This window comes from Trachypithecus francoisi, unplaced genomic scaffold (assembly GCF_009764315.1).
Source record: "Trachypithecus francoisi isolate TF-2019V2 unplaced genomic scaffold, Tfra_2.0 Lachesis_group17, whole genome shotgun sequence".
Lineage (NCBI taxonomy): Eukaryota > Metazoa > Chordata > Mammalia > Primates > Cercopithecidae > Trachypithecus > Trachypithecus francoisi.
This window is the reverse complement of record NW_022681462.1, coordinates 1,893,249-1,914,215: the sequence shown is the minus strand read 5'-3', so window position 1 is coordinate 1,914,215 and position 20,967 is coordinate 1,893,249. Positions and strand designations below refer to the sequence as shown.

Here is a 20,967-nt window from a genome sequence, read left to right as displayed (position 1 = left end):
ACTTCAAAGTTGAAGAACCACTCCTTTGAATCAATGTAGGCAGATAAAAGTAAAGAAAAAGGGTCAGGCATGGTGCCTTATACCTGAGGCATGAGGTGGAGGGCAAGGCAGGTGGGAGGCCCAGGCAGGCGGATTGCTTGAGGCTCAGGAGCTCAAGACCAACCTGGGCGACATGGGGAGACCCTGTCTACAAAAAATACAAAAATCAGCTGGGTGTGGTGGCACACGCCTGTGGCCCCAACTACTTGGGGGGCTGAGGTGGGAGGATCGCTTGGACCTTGGAGGTCAAGGCTGCAGTGAGCCATGATCATACCACTGCACTCCAGCCTCGCTGATAGAACAAGAACGTGTCTCAAAAGAAAATAAGAATTTAAAAAAATGAACGAAACCTCTGAGACATATGAGATTATGTCAAGAGACCAAACTCAGGCATTTCTGAAAGAGAAGGAGGGGAAACAACCGGAAGACATATTTGAGGATAGGGTCTACAAAAATTTTCTCAAAAAAAAAAAATCTACCAAAAAAAAGTAATTACGTTTTCTAAATATTAGGAAACAGTAGTCCAGGTGGTACATGGATGTACATGGACATGAACAAATACCCATAAATGGATGTGATGGGACATGTGTCTCCAACAGACTTTGAGCTCCATGTGGTTGGCCAGGGTCTGCACAGGGCCTGACATGTAGGAGACATGAGACTGAGGTGCTGAACTGCTGGGAGTTAAGGACTCTGGTCGGAGGTGGTGCTCATTCTCCTATCTGCAAATGCTGCCCCTATTCCTAACGCTTCTCTCAGATAATGGCAGTTTGCTCTTGGCTTTCGGATCATCTCTGTCATATTGTTTTTTCCCTTTATTTTCAAAGCAAAACAAAGTGGTAATGTGCAAAGGTTTTCATCTCTCATCAAGAGCTTTCTGCACTGATTTCTAATGGATCAAAAACTTCCTTCCTTGGCCATGACTTTTATCACCCTACCAATGCCAAAAGAAAACCCCCGGCCTAATAAGGGCTTGGCTCAGCTGCATCACTGCCAAGTAGCACAAGTCTCTTCCCACGCCGCACTCCTCGATGTGATGTCAGCACCGTGTCACAGGACTGCACACTGAGGGAACTCTGACTTACATTGTATACTCTGCCATCTTCTGCTCTGTAGAGCTGTGGAAACAGACCATCAGCATACCGAGAAGCCACAAGTCTCCCCAGAGACGCCACATAATCTGTATTTTTATAAAGAAAAACAATCAAAACAGTAGTACGTAAGTTAACCTTCTTATTTTTATTCTGAAATGTTTTTCTCTCACACCATTCAAATTATATCTTGTGCTATCAATAATCTGTGATGCTTTCTATTCTGTTCTAAATCATGAAGTAGTTCTAGGTGCTGTGATAAACGTAACTGTCTATGGCATTGTAATCTTTTTTTTTATTATTATACTTTAAGTTCTAGGGTACATGTGCACAACATGCAGGTTACATATGTATACATGTGCCATGTTGGTGTGCTGCACCCATTAACTCGTCATTTACATTAGGTGTATCTCCTAATGCTATCCCTCCCCGAGCCCCCCACCCCCCGACAGGCCCTGGTGTGTGATGTTCCCCTTCCTGTGTCCAAGTGTTCTCATTGTTCAATTCCCACCTATGAGTGAGAACAGCATTTTAATCTTCTAATGCATGAATAAACAGGAAGAATAGGATTTGTGTCCTAGTGTCCTTGTACTTTGGTCCAGAATAATTACAGCAGAGGTTAAAAAAAAAAAAAAAGCAACATAGAAATTATTTTAATTCCTGAAAGTTATTCATGACTTGGACTTAGTTTTCAGGGTTTTTAAAATTTCACTTAGATATTTCCTACTGTACTCTCAACTGGAGGCTCAGAATTAAATCACTGAAATAAAGCCAGCCAGTAATAGATTCAGAATTGCCATACAGAACGTCAGAACTACAAGATTTTCTTCTCATCAGATCATATACTCAGCTGTTCAAATATCTGTTGCATAAACCCTTATTGGGTGCCTACTATGTACTAGGCATGTTTACAGGATGGGAATACAATTGTTACCTACAACTTAGTCCTACTCCTTCATGGAACTCTCAGAAGGCTACGGAGACGCTTCAAAGACTAACTAGGATTTGGCAGAACAGAAGATGAGGTAAGTCTTCACAGAGATGTTTTTAATCTGATGATTATTTTATTGTAATTTTAATTATTATTTTTAAGTCCCAAAGGTGGGAGACAGAATGGTGGTACTTGTGGTTCCGGTACTTCCTTCCCTCTGCCTTACTAGGGAGGCAGGATAACAGCCTCCTCTGGAAATCTAAAAAGAGCAAGGTTGAATTTTATAGACACCCTGGCCAGGCTTGCTCCCCAATCACAAGGGCTGATTTCAAGTCTTGAAGTGCAACTTTCACAATAGTAAGGAGTAAACAGTAAAGAACAGACACTTGAATTCCATCAGCAATAATCTCACTCAATAGAACTCTCCAGCTCTAAAATTTGTGTTTCCAAGATTCACCTTCTTAGCTGACATTGTGAAGTGAGTAAATATCACTAGCATTCTGTTTACCTAAGACATTTATCTGGAGGTGGGAGAGGAAGCTGTTTTTTGAGGCTTGAAGGAAATAAGTCTATGGAAGGCTTCATAAGCTATATTGGGAATTGAAATGCAAGGCATTGTGAGTTCTGCATCCAATAATAGCGGAGTAGATTGCATTGGCTAACCTTCACACAGAAAAATATTATAAATTCTGGACAAAATATAAAAGGAGCTATTTGTAGGCATTAGAGAGCAATCTAGAACATGCAGAAACTGGAATCACAATCATCCTGAAAAGGAGGACATTTTTGAGGTGAGATTTGTATATATTTAGCAGGAAAGAGAGAGAGTTTGGAGTTTGAGTCCAGCCAACTTAACTGCCTACTAGAATGAAAATTAGCTCTCTATCTATCAACTGATAAATAGATAAGAAAATCATGGTACATCCATACAATGGAATACATACGGCTGCAAAAAGGAGTAAAGTATTGGTGCTAGTTACAACATGGATGAACCTTAAAAACATTAAGCTAAGTAAAAGAAGCCAGTCACAAAAGACTACATATTATAAATTCTATTTAAATGAAATGCTCAGAACAAGAAAATCTATAGAGACAATTTAGTGGTAGGAAAGTGTAGAGCTAAGAAGTACAGAGTTTCTTTTTGAGTTGATAAAAACATTCTAAATAGCTGCGCATATCCGTGAATACACTAAAACCATTGAATTGTAGGTAGGTAAATTATAGCTCAATAAAGCTGTTATAAATAATATACACATATCAATTTTTGTAAGAATAAAAATCACTTCTCCTAGAAGAAAGATTATGCAGTTGATCCTTGAATAACATAGTTTTGAACTGCATGGGTCTACTTATATGCAGATTTTTTTTCAACCAAATGTGGATAAAAATACAGTATCAGTAGAATGTGAAACCCACTTATACAGAGGGCCAACTTTTCATATATGTGGGTTGTGAAGAGCCAACTGCAGGAACTGAGTATGCATGGATTTGGTATACACAGGCGGTCCTGGAACCAATCTTTGGCATATACCAAAGGAAAACTACACAACCCAAAGTCCCTACAACCATCTACATTGTCCAGCATAAAACAAAAAATAATCAGATATATAAACAAAGAGAAAAATGTGACCAATAATCAAAAGAAAAAGCAATCAATAAAACCTACCCTGAAATGGACCAGATGTTGAAATTACAAGAAAAAGGCCTCAATATATTTTAAGTATACTGTAAACATTGTATTTTATATATATAATGTTGAAGGAAAAGAAAACTGTGATCCTAATAAGTGAACAAATGGGGATCTTAGCACAGAAATTTAAAAGAAGGGAAATTTTAGAACAAAAAGTACAGTATCTGTATGGGCTTCACAGCAGACTGGAGGTACCAGAATAAAGTGTTAGTAACCTAGAAAATCTGTCAAGAGAAATTACTCAATCTGATAAACAAAGAGAAAAAAAATATTGACAAAATGAACAAGAGTTTCAGTGACCTGTGGGACAATATCAAGATGCTTAGCAAACTATAATTTGAGTGTCAGAAGAAAAAGAGAGAACAGATAGGATGTAAAAATAGATTAGAAGAAATAATAGTTGAAAATTTCCAAGATTTGATTAAAAACAAACCTACAGATCCAAGAAGCTCGATAAATCCAATGCAATGTATGTACAAAGAAAACCAAAAGAAGGCATATCCTACTACAAATAATAACACAACAGCTGAAAACCAAGAATAAAGAGGAAAAATCTTAAAAGCGGTCATAGAAAAAAAGATACATTATATACATCATATGGGGGAAAATGTCATGGATTATGTCTGATTTCTCAGATGAAAAGGTGGAAATCAGAAAACAATGACTTGACATGTTTAAAGGTCAGAAAAAAAAAAAACCTTCAACCAATAATTATAAAACCAGCAAAACTGTTCTTCAAGAATGAAGATAATGACTTCAAACTATTCTACAAGGACACAGTAACCAACACAGCAAGGTACTGGTAAAACACACACACACACACACACACCCCAAACAGACATACAGACCAATGGAACAGAATACGGAACCAAAAATAAAGCCACACAACTACAGTCATAGGATCTTCAACAAAGTTGACAAAAAATAAGCAATGAGGAAAGGACTCCCTACTCAATAAATAGCTCTGAAATAGCTGGCTAGATATATGCAGAAGAATGAAATACCTTTCACTATATACAAAAATTAATTGAAGATGGATTAAAAATTTAAACCTAAGGTCCTAATTTAATCCTAGAAGAAAACCTAAGAAATATTATTCTGGACATAGACCTTGGCAAATAATTTATAACTAAGTCCTCAACAGCAATTGCAACAAAAACAAAAATTGGTAAGTAGGACCTAATTAAATTAAAGAGCTTCTGCTCAGCAAAAGAAACTATCAACAAAGTAAACAGACAATTTATAGAGTAAGAGAAAATATTTGCAAATATTTATTGAAAATATATGCAAACTATGCATCCAACAAAGAGAGAATATCCAGAATCTATAAGGAAGTTAAACTATTCAGCAAGCAAAAACACTAATAACCCCATTTAAAAATGGGCAAGAGACATGAATAGACACTTCTCAAAAGAAGACACATAAGTGGATAAGAAACAAGAAACAAGAAAAAATGCCCAACATTACTAATCATCAGAGAAATGCAAATCAAAACCACAATGAGATATCATTTCACACCAGTCACAATGGCTATTATTAAAAAGTCAAAAATTTACAGATGTTGGTGAGATTGTGGAGAAAAGGGAATGCTTATACACTGTTGGTGGGAATGTAAATTAGTACAACCTCTATGGAAAACAGGATGGAGATTTCTTTAAGAATTAAAATAGAACTACCCTTTGGTCCCACTATTGGTTATCTACCCAATGGAAAAGAAATAATTTTATCAAAAAGACACCTCCCTTATGTGTTTATTGTACCACTATTTTTAAAATGTGGTCTCTCTCTATATATATATATAGACCACATGGTGTGTATAGACTGTGGAATACTACTCATCCATTTCAAAAGATGAAATCATGTCTTTTACAGCAACATATATAGAACTGGAGGCCATTATTTTTAATGAAATAACTCAGAAACAAAGTGAAAAACCACATCTTCTCACTTTTAAGTGGCATGTAAACACGCAGACATGCAGAGAAAAATAGACACTGGAGAATCCAAAAAGTGGGGGAAGTAGGGGTTGTATTAGCCTGTTTTCACACTGTTGATAAAGACACACCCAAATCCAAGCAATTTACAAAAGAAAGGTTTAATGGACCTACAGTTCCACGTGGCTGGGGAGCCCTCACAATCATGGCGGAAGGCAAGGAAGAGCAAGTCACGTCTTATATAGATGGAAGCATGCAAAGAGAGTTTGTGCAAAGGAAATCCTCTTCTTAAAACCATCAGATCTTGTGAGACTTATTCACTATTGCGAAAACAGCACAAGAAAGACCTACCTCCATGATTCAATTACCTCCCACTGGGTGCCTCCCACAAACATGGGAATTGTGGGAGTTACAATTCAAGACGAGATCTGGGTAGAGACACAGCTAGACTGTATCAAGGGTGAAGGATGAAATACTGCTTATTGGGTACAATGTGCACTATTCGGATGATGGATACACTAAAAGCCCATAACACAACTGCACCTGTATACCTAAATCCAAAAATACAAATAAAATTTTAGAAATGTCCCAGTTTCAATAAAAAATCATTCATCATTCAAAAAACCAGGAAGATTATAAAAAAGACAACTGACAATATCAACACCAAGATGAGAAATGTCATAAAATGACCTAACAAGGATTTTAAAGCAACAATCATAAAAATACTTAATGGCAATTACAAACATTCTTAAAATGAATAAAAACATAGGAAGTCTCAGTAAAGAAATAGAAGATATCAGGAAGAATAAAATGGAAATACTAGAGCAAAAAATTGAGTAATCAAAATAAAAAACTCAATGGATGAACTCAACAGCAAAATGAAAAAGGAAGAATGAGTAAGCTTGGAGAACAATAAAAATTACCCAGTCTAGACAAGAGAGAGAAAATAGCCCGAAAAATCTGAACAGAGCCTTACAGATATGTAGGATTATTTTTTAAAAGATCTAATGTTCATATTATTGGAGTGCCAGAAGGAGAAGAGAGAGAGGATGGGGGAAAAAAAAGATACAAAGATACAAGCATTGAAAATTCTCCAAATTTGGCAAAAACGAAAAACATAAAGCAACAGATTCAAGAATCTGACTGAAATTCAAAAAGAATAAATGAAAATAAATTCACACCAAGGCACATCACAGTCAAACATCTGAAAACAAAAGACAAACAAAAAAATATATAAAGCACATTATCAATAGGGAAAAATCAATTATAATGATAGTGGTTTTCTCATCAGAAACCATAGAGACCAGAAAGAACTGACACAATATTTTTTAAGTGCTAAAAAAAAAAAAAAAAGGAACTATCAACCCTAAATCTTGTATCTGGTGAAATTCTTCTTCAGGAATAAAGTAGAAATAAAGACATTCTCAGACAAAGAAACTAAAGGAATTTGTGGCTAGCAGAGCTACTCTTAAAGAATAAAAGAACTTCTCTAAGCAGAAAGAAAATAACAAAAGAAGGAACCTTGGACGATCAGGAAAGAAGAACACAGTAAGCAAAACTATGGGCAAATAAAATGGACATTTCTTTTCCTTTTGAGTGTTACAAATGATGTTTGATGGTTGAATCAAAATTCTAGCACAGTCTAATGTAATTCTCAATGTAAGAAGATAATACATTTTATTATAAATGGGAAGGGCAAAGGGCTGTAAAGGGAAAAGAAGGTTTTTGCTCACCACTCAAACTGGTAAAATGTTGACATCAGTAGATTTTGATAATTTATGTATTCATAATGTAACACAGCATAATCACTAAAAAAGCCATATGAAGATATACAATAGAAAACATTATAGATAAATAAGAATAGAATTCTAAAAAGTGTTTAAGTAACCCAAAAGCAGGCAGGAAAAAAACAGACAAGCTAAAAACAGAGAAAAAGAAAACAACTAAAATGATCAACAAGCTCTAACATATCAATAATCACATTAACTGTAAATGGTCTAATAGACCAAGTAAAAGATAGAGATTGGCAAAGAGGATTTTTTTAAAAAGGACTCAACAATATATTGTCTACAAGAAATTTGCTTCAAATATAATTATATATATAAGTTAAAAGTAAAAGGATGGAAAAAGGCCATACAAATATTAATAAAAAGAAAATAGGATTGGCTATATTAGAAAAATAAACTTCAGGCCGGGCGCAGTGGCTCAAGCCTGTAATCCGAGCACTTTGGGAGGCCGAGACGGGCGGATCACAAGGTCAGGAGATCCAGACCATCCTGGCTAACACGGTGAAACCCCGTCTCTACTAAAAAAAATACAAAAAACTAGCCGGGCGAGGTGGCGGGCGCCTGTAATCCCAGCTACTCGGGAGGCTGAGGCAGGAGAATGGCGTGAACCCGGGAGGCAGAGATTGCAGTGAGCCGAGATCGCGCCACTGCACTCCAGCCTGGGCGACAGGGCGAGACTCCGTCTCAAAAAAAAAAAAAAAAAAAAAAAAAACAAAAAAAAAAACTTCATAGCAAAGAATATTACTGGGGACAAAGCAGGACATTATATAACGATAAAGGTGTCAATGTACCAGAAAGACATAGCAATCCTAAATGTGTATGTATCACCCAATAGAGCTGCAAAATATTTGTAGCAAAAAACAGAATAACTGAAAGAAGAAATAGACAAATCCACAATTATAGTTGGAAACTTCAATACTGCTTTCTCAACAATTGATAGAACAAGAAGAAGAAAATCAGGAAGGATACTCAATACCATCAATGAACAGGATCTAACTGACATTTATAGAAAGCTCTATAAAACAACAGCAGAATACACATTCTTTTCAAGTATTCATGAAACATGTACAAAACAAAGCACATATTTGGCTATAAAACATCCTAAAAAATTCACAAGAACTGAAACCAAACAAGTATGTGCTCTGTCCAAGATGGAAACACACTAGAAATCAAAAATAAATAAAAAGATAACAGGAAAATCTACAAATATTTAGAAACTAAACAATATGCATCTAAAAATTCCATAAGTCAAAGAGGAAGTCTTGATGAAAATAAAAGACTTTAAAGTAAGTGGAAATAATAATACAACATATAAAAATTTGTGAGACATTGCTAAAGCACTGACTGGAGGGAAATTTGTAGCACTAAATGCTTATGTAAGAAAACATAAAATCTCAAACCAATAATCAAGGCTTTCAACTGAAGAAACTAGAAAAAAGAAAAGAAAAATAAACCTAAACAAGCAAAAGGAAATTAATAATAAAGATCAAAGTAGAAATCAATGAAATTGAAAACAGAAAAACAATAGAGAAAATCAAACAAAAAAGCTGGTAATTTTTAAAGATCAATAAATTGACAAACTTCTAGCAAGATTGACAAAGATAAAAAGAGAGAAGGTATAAATTATAAATATCAAGAATAAAATAGGAAATACCACAAAAGACACAGTAGACATCAAAAGAATAATAAGGGAATACTACAAACAACTCCTCACAAATTAGACAACTGGGATGAAATGAATTAAATCCTTAGAAAACAAACTACCACAACTCACACAATATAAAATAATTTGACTAGTCCAATATCTATTCAAGAAAATTAAATTCTTGACTTAAAACTTCTTCAAAAAGGAATCTCCAGGCCTGGATGAGTTCACTGGAGAATTTTACCAAACATTTAAAGAATAATTAGTATTAATTCTACACTGTGTCCTGTTATTTCAACAAGAAACAAAAAATAATAATTCCACAAAACATCTTCTAGAGAATAGAAGAGGAAGGAATACGTCCCAACTCATTTTATGAAGCTAGTCTTATTGTCATTCCAAAACCAGAAAAAACCATTATTTAAAAAAGAGAAAACTACAGATCAACATTCTTCAAGAATACAGATGCAAAACTCCATAACACAATATTTGCAAATCAAATTCTGCAGTGTATAATATAAAAAGACTTCTAAAACATGCTCTAGTTTATTCTGGGGATGCAAGGCTGGATTAAAAAAATTAATATAATCCATTAAAGTAACAAGCTAACAAAGAAATATCATAGGATGCTATCAATTGATGGAGAAAAAAATCGACAAAATTCAACACCCATTAATAATAAAAATTCTCAGATTACTAGGAATAGCAGGGATCTTCCACAATGTAATTTTTAAAAATCTATAGAAAACCTACAGTTAACTTCATACTTAGTGGTGAATGACTGAAAGTTTTCGGTGCAAGGATATCCACTCTTACCGTTGCTATTCAACATAGTGTTGGAAGTTTTAGCCAGCATAACAGAGCAAGAAAAGAAAACACAAGACAAATAGATCAGAAAGAAAGAAAGAAGACTTTTCCTCTTTGCAGATGACATGATAGTGTACCTAGAAATCTTCTGGAATCTACAAAAAAAACAAACAAACACATACACACACAAGAAAACCCTGTTAGAAGGAATGAGTGAGTTTGGCAAGATCACAAGACAGAAGGTTAACATGCAAAAGTCAGTCATATTTCTATATACTAGGAATGAACATGTGGAAACCAAAATTTAAAATACAATTCCATTTACAACTCCTAAAAAAAATAAAATACTTATGTATAAATCTAACAAAACATGTGCAGGACTCGTATACTGAAAAATTTAAGACAGTTGATGAAAGAAATTAAATAATATGTAAATAAATGGAAAGATATTTCATATTTGTGAACTGAAAGACTCAGCATTTTTGTCAGCATAGTAAAGATGTCAATTCTCCTTTAATTAATATACAGGTTTAATGCAACTCCTATCTATATCATAGCAATATTTTTGTAGACATGAACACAGTTATTCTAAAATTTATTTGGAAAGGCAAATGAACTAGAGTAGCTAAAACAATTTTGAAAAAAAATAAAGTAGGAGGACTCACCCTGCCCAATTTCAAGAAATTCTATAGTTATAGTAATCAAGACTACGTGATATTGACAGAGAAACACAGATGAATACAACAAAATAGAGAACCTGGAAGTATAGGTACAACCAACTTTTAACAAAAATCCAAAAGCAATTCAAAGGAGGAAGGATAGTCACTTAAGTAAAACACACTGGAGCAACTGAACACCCATAGTAAAAAAGAAAAAGAAAAAACGAACCATTTGCTTTTGTGTGTGTGTGTTTTTTAAGAGATAGAGTCTCTCACTCTATCACCTAGGCTGGAGTGAAGTGCTGTGATCATAGCTCACTGCAGCCTCAATCCCCTGGGCTTAAGCTATCCTCCCACCTCAGCCTCCCGAAGTGCTGGGATTACAAAAAAACATGAACCTTATACAGAAACTAATTCAAAATAGATCACAGGCTAAATGTAAAATTATGAAACATTTAGAAAAAAACATAGGAGGGGGTAACATAGGAAGATCTTTGTGGTGATAAACAGTGCTCTCTCTTGATTGTAGTGGTGGTTACAGAAATCTACATAAGTGATAAAATTATATAGACTTGCAAACACATTGTATAAGTGTCAAATTCCTCATTTTGATATTATACTATTATTTTATAAGATACGACAATTGGGAAAACTGGGTGAAAGGTACATGGGATCTTTACACTTTACAATTACTTCAGAATATAAAGTATGGATGTACAAATGGAAAAACGAATGAATGAATGAATGAATGAGTAAATAAATAAATGTGAAGGTGAAATAAAGATAATTTCAGATAAATGAAAACTGAAAAAAGCTGTCACCAGCAGACCTCCACTATAAGAAATGCTTAAAAGAAATTATTCAGGAAATAACATCAGTTGAAACCTCAAATTCTACAAGAAAGAAGAATATTGTAAGCAGTAAACATGTGGATCTTAGCAGTGTATAGTTTTTCTTCTCAGTTTCTTTAAAAAAACAGATGACTTTTAAAAGCAAAAATTATGACTCTGAATTGTGAGATTTATAATGTACGTGGAAATAAAATAGATTAAAACAGTAACACCAAGGACAGGAGTGAGGAGTAAGGGGAGGTGTAACTGTTGAAAACTTCTTACATTTTACATGAAGTCATACGAAATCTACTTTTAGTAGACTGTAACAAGTTAAGGATGTAACAAGGAAAGCAAATTAAATGAAAAATAAAGATTGCATTAAATGAAACACTAAAAAATATTCATTTAGCACAAAAGAAGGCCAAAAGGAGAAACACAGATGAAAGAAAAAGACTGGACAAATAGAAAGCAAACAGTAACATGGTAGACCTACATTTAAATATATCAATCATTACATTAAATGTATAGAATCAAACACTAATTGCTATAGTTTGGACATTTGACCTCTAAACCTAGTGTCGAAATTTTATCCCCAATGTTGGACGTGAAGCCTAATGGGAAGTGTTTGGATCATGGGGACAGATCCCTCATGAATGGCTTGGTAACATTCTCATGGGAATGAGTGAGTTCTCACTCTTAGTTCTCATGAGAACTGGTTGTTGAAAAGAGCCTGGTCCCTCTTCCGCTCTCTCTTTTGCCTTCTCTCTTGACATGTGATCTGCACACACCACTTCTCCTTTGCCTTCTCTCATGAGTGGAAGCTTCCTGAGGTCCTTACCAGATGCAGATGCTGGTACCATGCTTCTTGTATAGCCTGAAGAACCATCAACCAAATAAACCTCTTTTCTTCATAAATTACCCAGCCTCAGGCATGCTTTTATAGCAACACAAATGGAAAAAGACACTAACTGATTTAATTAATTGATTGAATTAATTAATTAAAAGACATATGCAACTGCCTTAAAAACACAAATTCCAACTCTATGCTGTCTATGAGAAGTTCTCTTTAATATATAAACTAAAGATATTTATCATTAAAAATTATAAACACATACACCATGTAAAACTTAAGAATAAGAAAGCTACAGTGGCTATATTAATATCAAAGTGAACACCAAAACAATGACTAATTTTCTGAGATAAATATGACATATCAGAATTATTAAAATTTGTCAAGTCCTTAGAATAACATAACAATCCTAAATGTGTATGCATTTGGAACTTCAAAATACATAAACAAAACTTACAGAACTAAGGGAGAAATGAACAAATCCAGTAGACAAAAAAAGGACTAAATATATATAATTTTTCTCCCAAGACTTTCAACCATCTTGATCTAATTAACATTTATAAATACTACCTAACAACTGTGGAATGCACACTCTTTTCAAGTGCACATGCAATGATTGCCAAGATAGATTCTGCCCGTAAACAAATCTTAGTAAATTTCAAAAGATCAAAATCCTGCAGACTATATTCTCTGACCTCAATGTAATTAAATTAGAAATCCAACAAAAACAAGTACTTTTAAAAGTCTTAAAATAACTGGAAATTAAACAACACATTTTTTAAAGTATATTCAAGAAAAAAATCACAAGGGAAAAACTTTACAATAATATTAATAGCAAAACACTACTGATTGAGATTTGTGGCATTCATCTAAAACAATGCTTAGAGGAATTCTTATAATTTTAAATGGTTATATTGGAAAAGAAGAAAGGTTTAAAAATAATTACTTAAGTTTATATCTTTAAAAGCAGGAAAAAGGAAGGCAAATCAAGCTCAAAGTAAGCAGAAAGAAATAAATAATGATGATTAAATCAGATACCAATGAAATACAAGACAAAGAATTTTAAAAACCAACAAACTAAAAATTTGTTTCCTTGAAAAGAGTTATTATATACTGCTAACAAGACTTAGCAAGAAAAAAATGAGAGGAAACACAAATTATCAATATCAGGAATGAAAGAGGTAACATCACTACAGATCCTATAGGCATTAAAAAAGCATCCTAGGCCGGGCACGGTGGCTCAAGCCTGTAATCCCAGCACTTTAGGAGGCCGAGACAGGCGGATCACGAGGTCAGGAGATTGAGACCATCCTGGCTAACACGGTGAAACCCCGTCTCTACTAAAAAATACAAAAAACCAGCCGGGCAAGATGGCGGGCGCCTGTAGTCCCGGCTACTCGGGAGGCTGAGGCCAGAGAATGGCGTAAACCCGGTGGGGGGAGCTTGCAGTGAGCTGAGATCCGGCCACTGTACTCCAGCCCGGGTGACAGAGCTAGACTCCATCTCAAAAAAAAAAAAGCATCCTATAGGCATTAAAAAGGAATGAAAGAGGTGACATCACTACAGATCCTACAGACATTTAAAAGGAATGAAAGAGGTGACATCACTACAGATCCTACAGACATTAAAAAAGAATGAAAGAGGTGACATCACTACAGATCCTAGATGCATTAAAAGGCTATTAAGGGCATATTATGATCAATGCTTTGCCAACATATTAGAAAATACTGTTGGTGTGCACATATTAGAAAATGTTGAGGAAATTCCTTGAAAAACACTATTTTCCAAATTGGCATTATGAAACAGAATATCTGATTAGTCCTCTGTTTATTAAAGAAATTGAATTTTTATTAATCTTTTCCCACAAACAAAACTAGGCCCAGATAAATTTCACTTGTCAGTTGTATCAAACATTTAAAGAAGAAATACCAATCATGTACAAATACCATCAGAGCATAGAGAAGGAGGAACACTTTCAAATCATTTTGAATCCAGCATAATCGTGATGCTGAAACCTGACAAGGACATTACAAGAAAAGAAAGTTATAAAGCAATATCTCTCATGAAATTAGATGAAAAAATTATTAACAAAATGTAAGAAATTGGTATTTTTGCTAACATTCATGACTGAATTAGGTTTATTTGAAATAAGGGATAAAACTGCTTCTAGTATATTTCCTTATATGGGAATCCCACAGGACCTGACTCTGGGAGACCCTACTCAAAAGATATTTAGATGGCACAGGGCTGCAGCCCATGTGAAAGGACCTATATGTAAAAAGCACAGGCTGAACCCTGAAGAACAAGGCCTTGACATTTGAATGGGCCTCCAAATCAATCTACAACAACCACATCCCCTAGGTCTTCCTTAGTACCAGAATGGAACAAAGCTGGCAAGGAATTGGTAAATAATCTGGTTTAAAAAATGGTATTAGTGGTTGCTTAATAAATATTTGTTTAATTAATTGACTAATTCAGAATTACTGAGTAAAATCCTAGTAATGGAAATTTCCCTGATTGAAGGAGCATTCCTCAGGCGCAATGTTACTAACATGTTGGACAGGGCAGTTCCTGCTGAATGTGCTGTCTCATACATTGTAAGACACTCAGTACTCTGGGTTCCCAGGCCTTATATTTCAATAGAATCCCATCAATACATCATGCAATATATATATATATATAGTATATACCTTCACACATTTTCACGCTTTCTGTGGTGGGCAGCACTACTGCGAGCTAAGAACCAACATTCTTGCCAATGCATTTAGGAAAAAGCAGACCATAACACAAAGGTCACAGTAGGAAAACAGTACATTTTCCCTGAAACTTCACACAGCTATTGTTTTAATCAGTGGCCTCCAAAAAGGACTTGCACATCCCAGGAGATGAACAAGACATTGGCTGGGGTATCAGTAAATACAAATAACTTATATTTATTTTTTATTTTGACTTTTTAAAAAGAAAGAACAGAGCAGAGCAAGATGACAAAATAGGACTTTCCAGTGATTGCCCCCTACAAAAACATCAATTTAAGCAATTGTCTACCCAGAAAAATACCTTCACAAGAGCTAGGAAAACCAGGTGACAGATCACAGTACCTGGTTACAGCACAATATGAGGGTATAAAAGATAGTTTTACCTTACCTGCATCACCCCTACCTGTACCCCAAGAAGCACGATGCAGAAAAATACCATTACCTGGGCAAAAGACAGGGAAGAAAGAACAGGACTTTACCTTGGACCCTAATACAGGGCCTGACACAGTAAAATCCAGCAGCAGGCAGATGCACATGGCCCTTGACTGCAGGCTGGTACTTGTGGACTAAGCCTCTAGACCTACTCTGGTGCCAAACAGGAACCCATAGCTGCTGTGAGATGGATGCAAGCTCTAGCCCATATCACCACTGGCTGACGACAGTGGCCATGGGCTAAAAATAACCCACAGTGACAGGCACGCCTCAGCTGCCATGAGCTTCAGTCATGCCTCAGTGTGGCACTAGCCTCAGTGCCCATGGACTTGGGGTATGCCCCAACACTGTATCAGCCACAGCAGCTATAAGATTCCAGCTCAGTGCTGTGCCACCCTTGGTGGCCATAAGATTCCAACCCAGCACTGTGCCAGTCATCATGGTGGTCCTGGGCTTATGACACCCCCTAGTGCTGCAACGTCTGTAGTGGTCAAATGCTTAGGGACCACACCAGATGACTTGCCCAGAATCTCTGGACAGGCTTACTAGTGAAGGATATTTCCAGACAAAGCCAGACAGCAAAGACTGGAATAAGCTCCTGCTTCTTTAATGCAGACATTGATGTATAACCACAAGGATCAAGAACGATCCAGGAAACATGACATCACCAAACGGATATAGTAATGTGCTAGTGACTGACCCTACAAATATGGAGATGTATGAATGGCCTGACAACATTTTCAAAGTAGTTGTTTTAAGGAAGCTCAATGAACTTCAAGAAAATACAGAGAAACAATTCAACAAAATGCGGAAAATCATAAGTTACCAGAATAAAAAATATAACAGAGAGATTGGCATGATAATAACAAAACAGTAATCAGGGAGCTGAAAAATAACTGAACACAAAAAAAATGCAACAGAAAGTATCAACAGCTGAACTGAACAAGCAGAAGAAAGAATCTGGAATTTGAAGAGAGGTTAATTTGAAAATATACAGAGCAGAAAAAACAAAAAAGAAAGAAAGGGAATGAAGAAAGGTATGGGACTTATGGCATAGCATCAAAAGAGCAAATGTTCAAGAGGGAGTAGAGAATGATAAAGGGGTAGAAAGATTAAAGAAATAATAGCAGCAAACTTTCCAAACCTGGAGAAAGATATAAATATCTGGTTACAGAAAGGTCAAAGGTCTCTAATCCTTCAACTCAATCCAAATAAGACTACCCCAAAAGATACTATAATCAAACTGTCAAATATCAAAGACAAAGAGAGAAAACTGAAAGCAGGAAGAGAAAAGAAGCTAATAACATGCAAGGAAGTTCCAATATGTCCAGTTTCTCAGCAGAAATTTCACAGACCAGAAGAGAATAGAATCAAATAGTCAAAGAGCTCAAGGAGAAAAAAAAAATCAAGAATTCTGTACTCACCAAAGCTGTCCTTCCCAAATGAAGGACAGATAAAGACTTTCACAGATAAACAAAAGCTGAGGGAGTTCATCACTACCAGACCTGCCTTATAAGAAATGCTAAAGGGAATTCTTCAAGCTGAAAGAAAAGGACACTAATGAGTAACACAAAAACATCTAAAAGTATAAAACTCACTAAGTACACAAATTCAGAATGCTCTAATACTGCAATGGTGGTTTTAAATTACTTATATCATTAGTAGAAAAGTTAAAGGACAAAACTATTAATAATAACTAAAATAATTTGTTAAGGGATGTGCAATGGAAAAAGATATAAATCATGATATCAAAAATTCAAAACCGAGGGATAAAGTTTAGAAGGTTTTTGTGATCAAAGTTAACTTGTTATCAGCTTAAAATAACTTCTTATAACTATAAAATGGTTTTTGTAAGCCTTGTGGTAATCACAAAGCAAAAACCTATAATAGATACACTAAAAATAAAAAGCAAGTAATTGAAACATACTACTAGAGAAAAATCACTTACTCACAAAGAAAGAGTAAGAAACGAAAAAAGGATCCGCTAAACAACTAGAAAACAATTAAAATGGCAGCAGTAAGTTCTTTCTTATCAATAATTACCTTGAACTTATATTCAAGGATTAAATTTTCAATCAAAATACATAGAGTGGCTGTATAAAAACAAGGTCCACCTATATGCTGCCTACAAGAGATTCACTTAACCTGTAAGGACACATAGACTGAAAATGACAGGATAGAAGCAGATATTCCTTACAAATAGAAACCAAAGGAGAACAGGGGTAGCTATGTTTATATCAGATAAAATGTATTTCAAGTCAAACACTGTAAAGAGAGACAAAGAAGGTTATTATATAATCATAAAGGGGTCAATTCATCAAGAGGGTATAAAAATCTCAGACATATGCATCCAATCTAATTAATAATTAAGAAAATATAAATAGATCTGAAGGAAGAGATAGACTGCAATATAATAATAGTACGATAATAGTAGGGGACTTCAGTACTCCCCTTTCATATGGACAGATCATCCAGAAAGAAAATCAACCAGAAAACATTAGATTTAAACTGAACTCTAGACCAAATATACATACACAGAACATTCTACCCAACAGATGCAGAATACACACTCTTCTCAACTGCACACATAATATTATCTAGGATAGCTCATATGTTAGGTCACAAAACAAGTCTTACCAAATTTGAGAAGACTGAACTCATACCAAGTATCTTTTCACAGTTTTATACAATGGTATAAAACTGGAAATCAGCACCAGGAGGAACTTTGGAAAATTAACAAATACACTGAAATTAAACAACATGCACCTGAACAACCAATAGGTCTGTGAATAAATTAAAAGGTAAATTAAAATATTTCATGGGCAAATGACATGAATAGACATTTCCAAAAGAAGATATACAAATGGCCAACAAACATATGAAAAAATGCTCAACATCACTAATCATTGGGGAAATGCAAATTAAAATCAGGATGATACCCCACCTTACCCCACCCAGAATGGCCATTAATAGAAAGTCAAAAAACAATAGATGTTGGCATGAATGTGGTTAAAAAAAGAAAAAAAGAATGCTTATATATGGGAATGCAAATTAGTACAACCTCTATGGAAAACAGTATGGAGATTTCTTAAAGAACTAAATGTAGACATACCATTTTATCCAGCAATCCTACTACTGAATTACTGAGTATCTACCGAAAGGAAAATAAGTCATTATCTTAAAAGGATACCAGTATATGGACGTTTCTCACAGCATAATTCACAATTGCAAAGATATACAGCCAATCTAAGTGCCCATCAACCAATGAGTGGATAATATGGTAGAAGAAAATGTGGTATATATACACCATGGAATATTACTCAGGCATATAAAAGAATGAAATAATGTATTTTGCAGCCACTTGGATGAAGCTGCAGGCCATTATTCTAAGTGAAGCAACTCACGAATGGAAAACCAAATACCGTATGTTCTACTTATAGGTGAGATCTAAGCTATGGGTATACAAAGGTATACAAAGACAGTGGTATAATGGAATTTGGAGACTCAGAAGTAGGGAGGATGGGGTGAGGAATAAAAAACTAAATATTGGGTCCAATGTGCACTGCTTGGGTTACAGGTGCACTGAAATCTCAGACTTCACCACTACACAATTCATCCATATAACCAAAAGCCACTTGAACTCCAAAATCTATTGAAGTAAAAAAATTTATTAATTAAATTAAAATATTTCTTGAGATAAATGAAAATGGAAACACAACATAACAAAACCTATGGGTACAGCAAAAGCAGTCTAAGAGGAAAGTTTATAGCAATAAACACCTACCTCGAAAAATACGTATCTCAAATAAACAACCTAATGTTACACCTCAAGGAAGCAGAAATACAAAAGGAAACAACTTAAACAAGTAGAAAGAAGAAAATAATAGAGAGCAGAGCAGAAACAGAGAATACAAATACATAAAAATATTAATAAAACAAAGAGCTAGTCTCTTGAAAAGATAAACAAAATAGACAAACCTAGAGCTATACTAAGAAAAAAAGAGAGAAGACTCAAATAAAATCAGAGGTAAAAAAGGAAAAATTACAACTGATGCCACAGAAATACAAAGGATTGTAAGAGACTACTGTGAACAATTATACATGAACAAATTAGATAACGTAAAAGAAGTGAATAAATTCCTGGACATATACATTCTACCAAGATTGAATTATAAGGAAATCTAAAATCTGAACAAACCAATAATGAGTAAGGAGATGGAATCAGTAACAAAAAAATCTGGCTGGGTGTGGAGGCTCACGCCTGTAATCCCAGCACTTTGGGAGGCCGAGGCAGGTGGATAACCTGAGGTCAAGAGTTTGAGACCAGCCTGGCCAACATGGTGAAACCCCGTCTCTACTAAAAATAGAAAAATTGGCCGGGCATGGTGGCACGTGCCTGTAATCCAGCTACTCCGGGGGCTGAAGCAAGAGAATCACTTGAACCCAGGAGGCAGAGGTTGCAGTGAGCCAAAATCATGCCACTGTACTCCAGCCTGGGCAACAGAATGAGACTCCATCTCAAAAAAAAAAAAAACCAAAAAACTCTTCCAGCAAAGAAAAGCCCACAACTGAATGGCTTCACTGCTGAATTCTACCAAATATTTAAAGAAGAACTAATATCAATTCTTCTCAAACTCTTCCCAAAAAATTGAAGAGGAGAGAGTATTTCCAAATCCAGTGTCTGAGGCAGCATTACCCTGATGCCAAAACCATGCAAGGTCACAACAAAAGAGGAAAACTTATGGGCCAATACTCCTGATAAACACAGACGCAAAACTGCTCAGCAGAATATTAGCAAACCAAATTTAATAGCACATTAAAAAGATCATTCACCATTATCAAGTGGGATTCATCCCAGAAATACAAGGATGGTTCAACATATGCAGTAAATGTGATACATCATCTTAACAGAATGAAGGACAAAAAAACTGTATAATCATTTCAATAGATGCAGAATGAGCATTTGACAAAACTCAATATCTCTTCATAATAAAAACTCTCAACAAATTATGTATAGAAGAAATGTGCCTCAACACAGTAAAGGCCGTATATGACAAACTCACAGCTAACATACTGAATGGTGGGAAAACTGAAAGGTTTTCCTCTAATATCTGGAAGAAGAAAAGGATGCCCACTTTCACCACTTTTATTCCCCACAGTACTAGAATTTATAGCCAAGGCAATCAGGCAACAGAAAGAAATTAAAAGCATCTAAATTGGAAAGAAAGAAGATAAATTGTCCCTATTTGCAGATGACACAGTCTTATACAGAGAAAACCCTAAAGACTCCACTAAAAATTAGAATTAATTAACAAATTCAGTAAAGTTGCAGACTACAAAATTAACAACAAAAATCAGCAGTGATATACATACTAACAGCAAACTATCCAAAAAAGACAAAAAGGAAACCATTCCATCTACAATAGCTACCAAAAACAAATAAATAAAGTACTCAGAAATAAATTTAACTAAGGAGGTGGACTATATCTATAAGGAAAACTATAAACATAGAT

The 20,967-nt window shown here is 35.0% G+C and overlaps 1 protein-coding gene across 1 annotated transcript in view; it reads right to left on the bottom strand.

Annotated features, from left to right (window-relative positions):
• The window catches only part of VWA3B (von Willebrand factor A domain containing 3B), a 234,627-nt gene that overhangs the window by 204,633 nt on the left and 9,027 nt on the right, over positions 1 to 20,967 (bottom strand). The window contains 1 exon segment of the mRNA XM_033238936.1: positions 1,125 to 1,219. Coding sequence (XP_033094827.1) covers positions 1,125 to 1,219 — 95 coding nt within the window.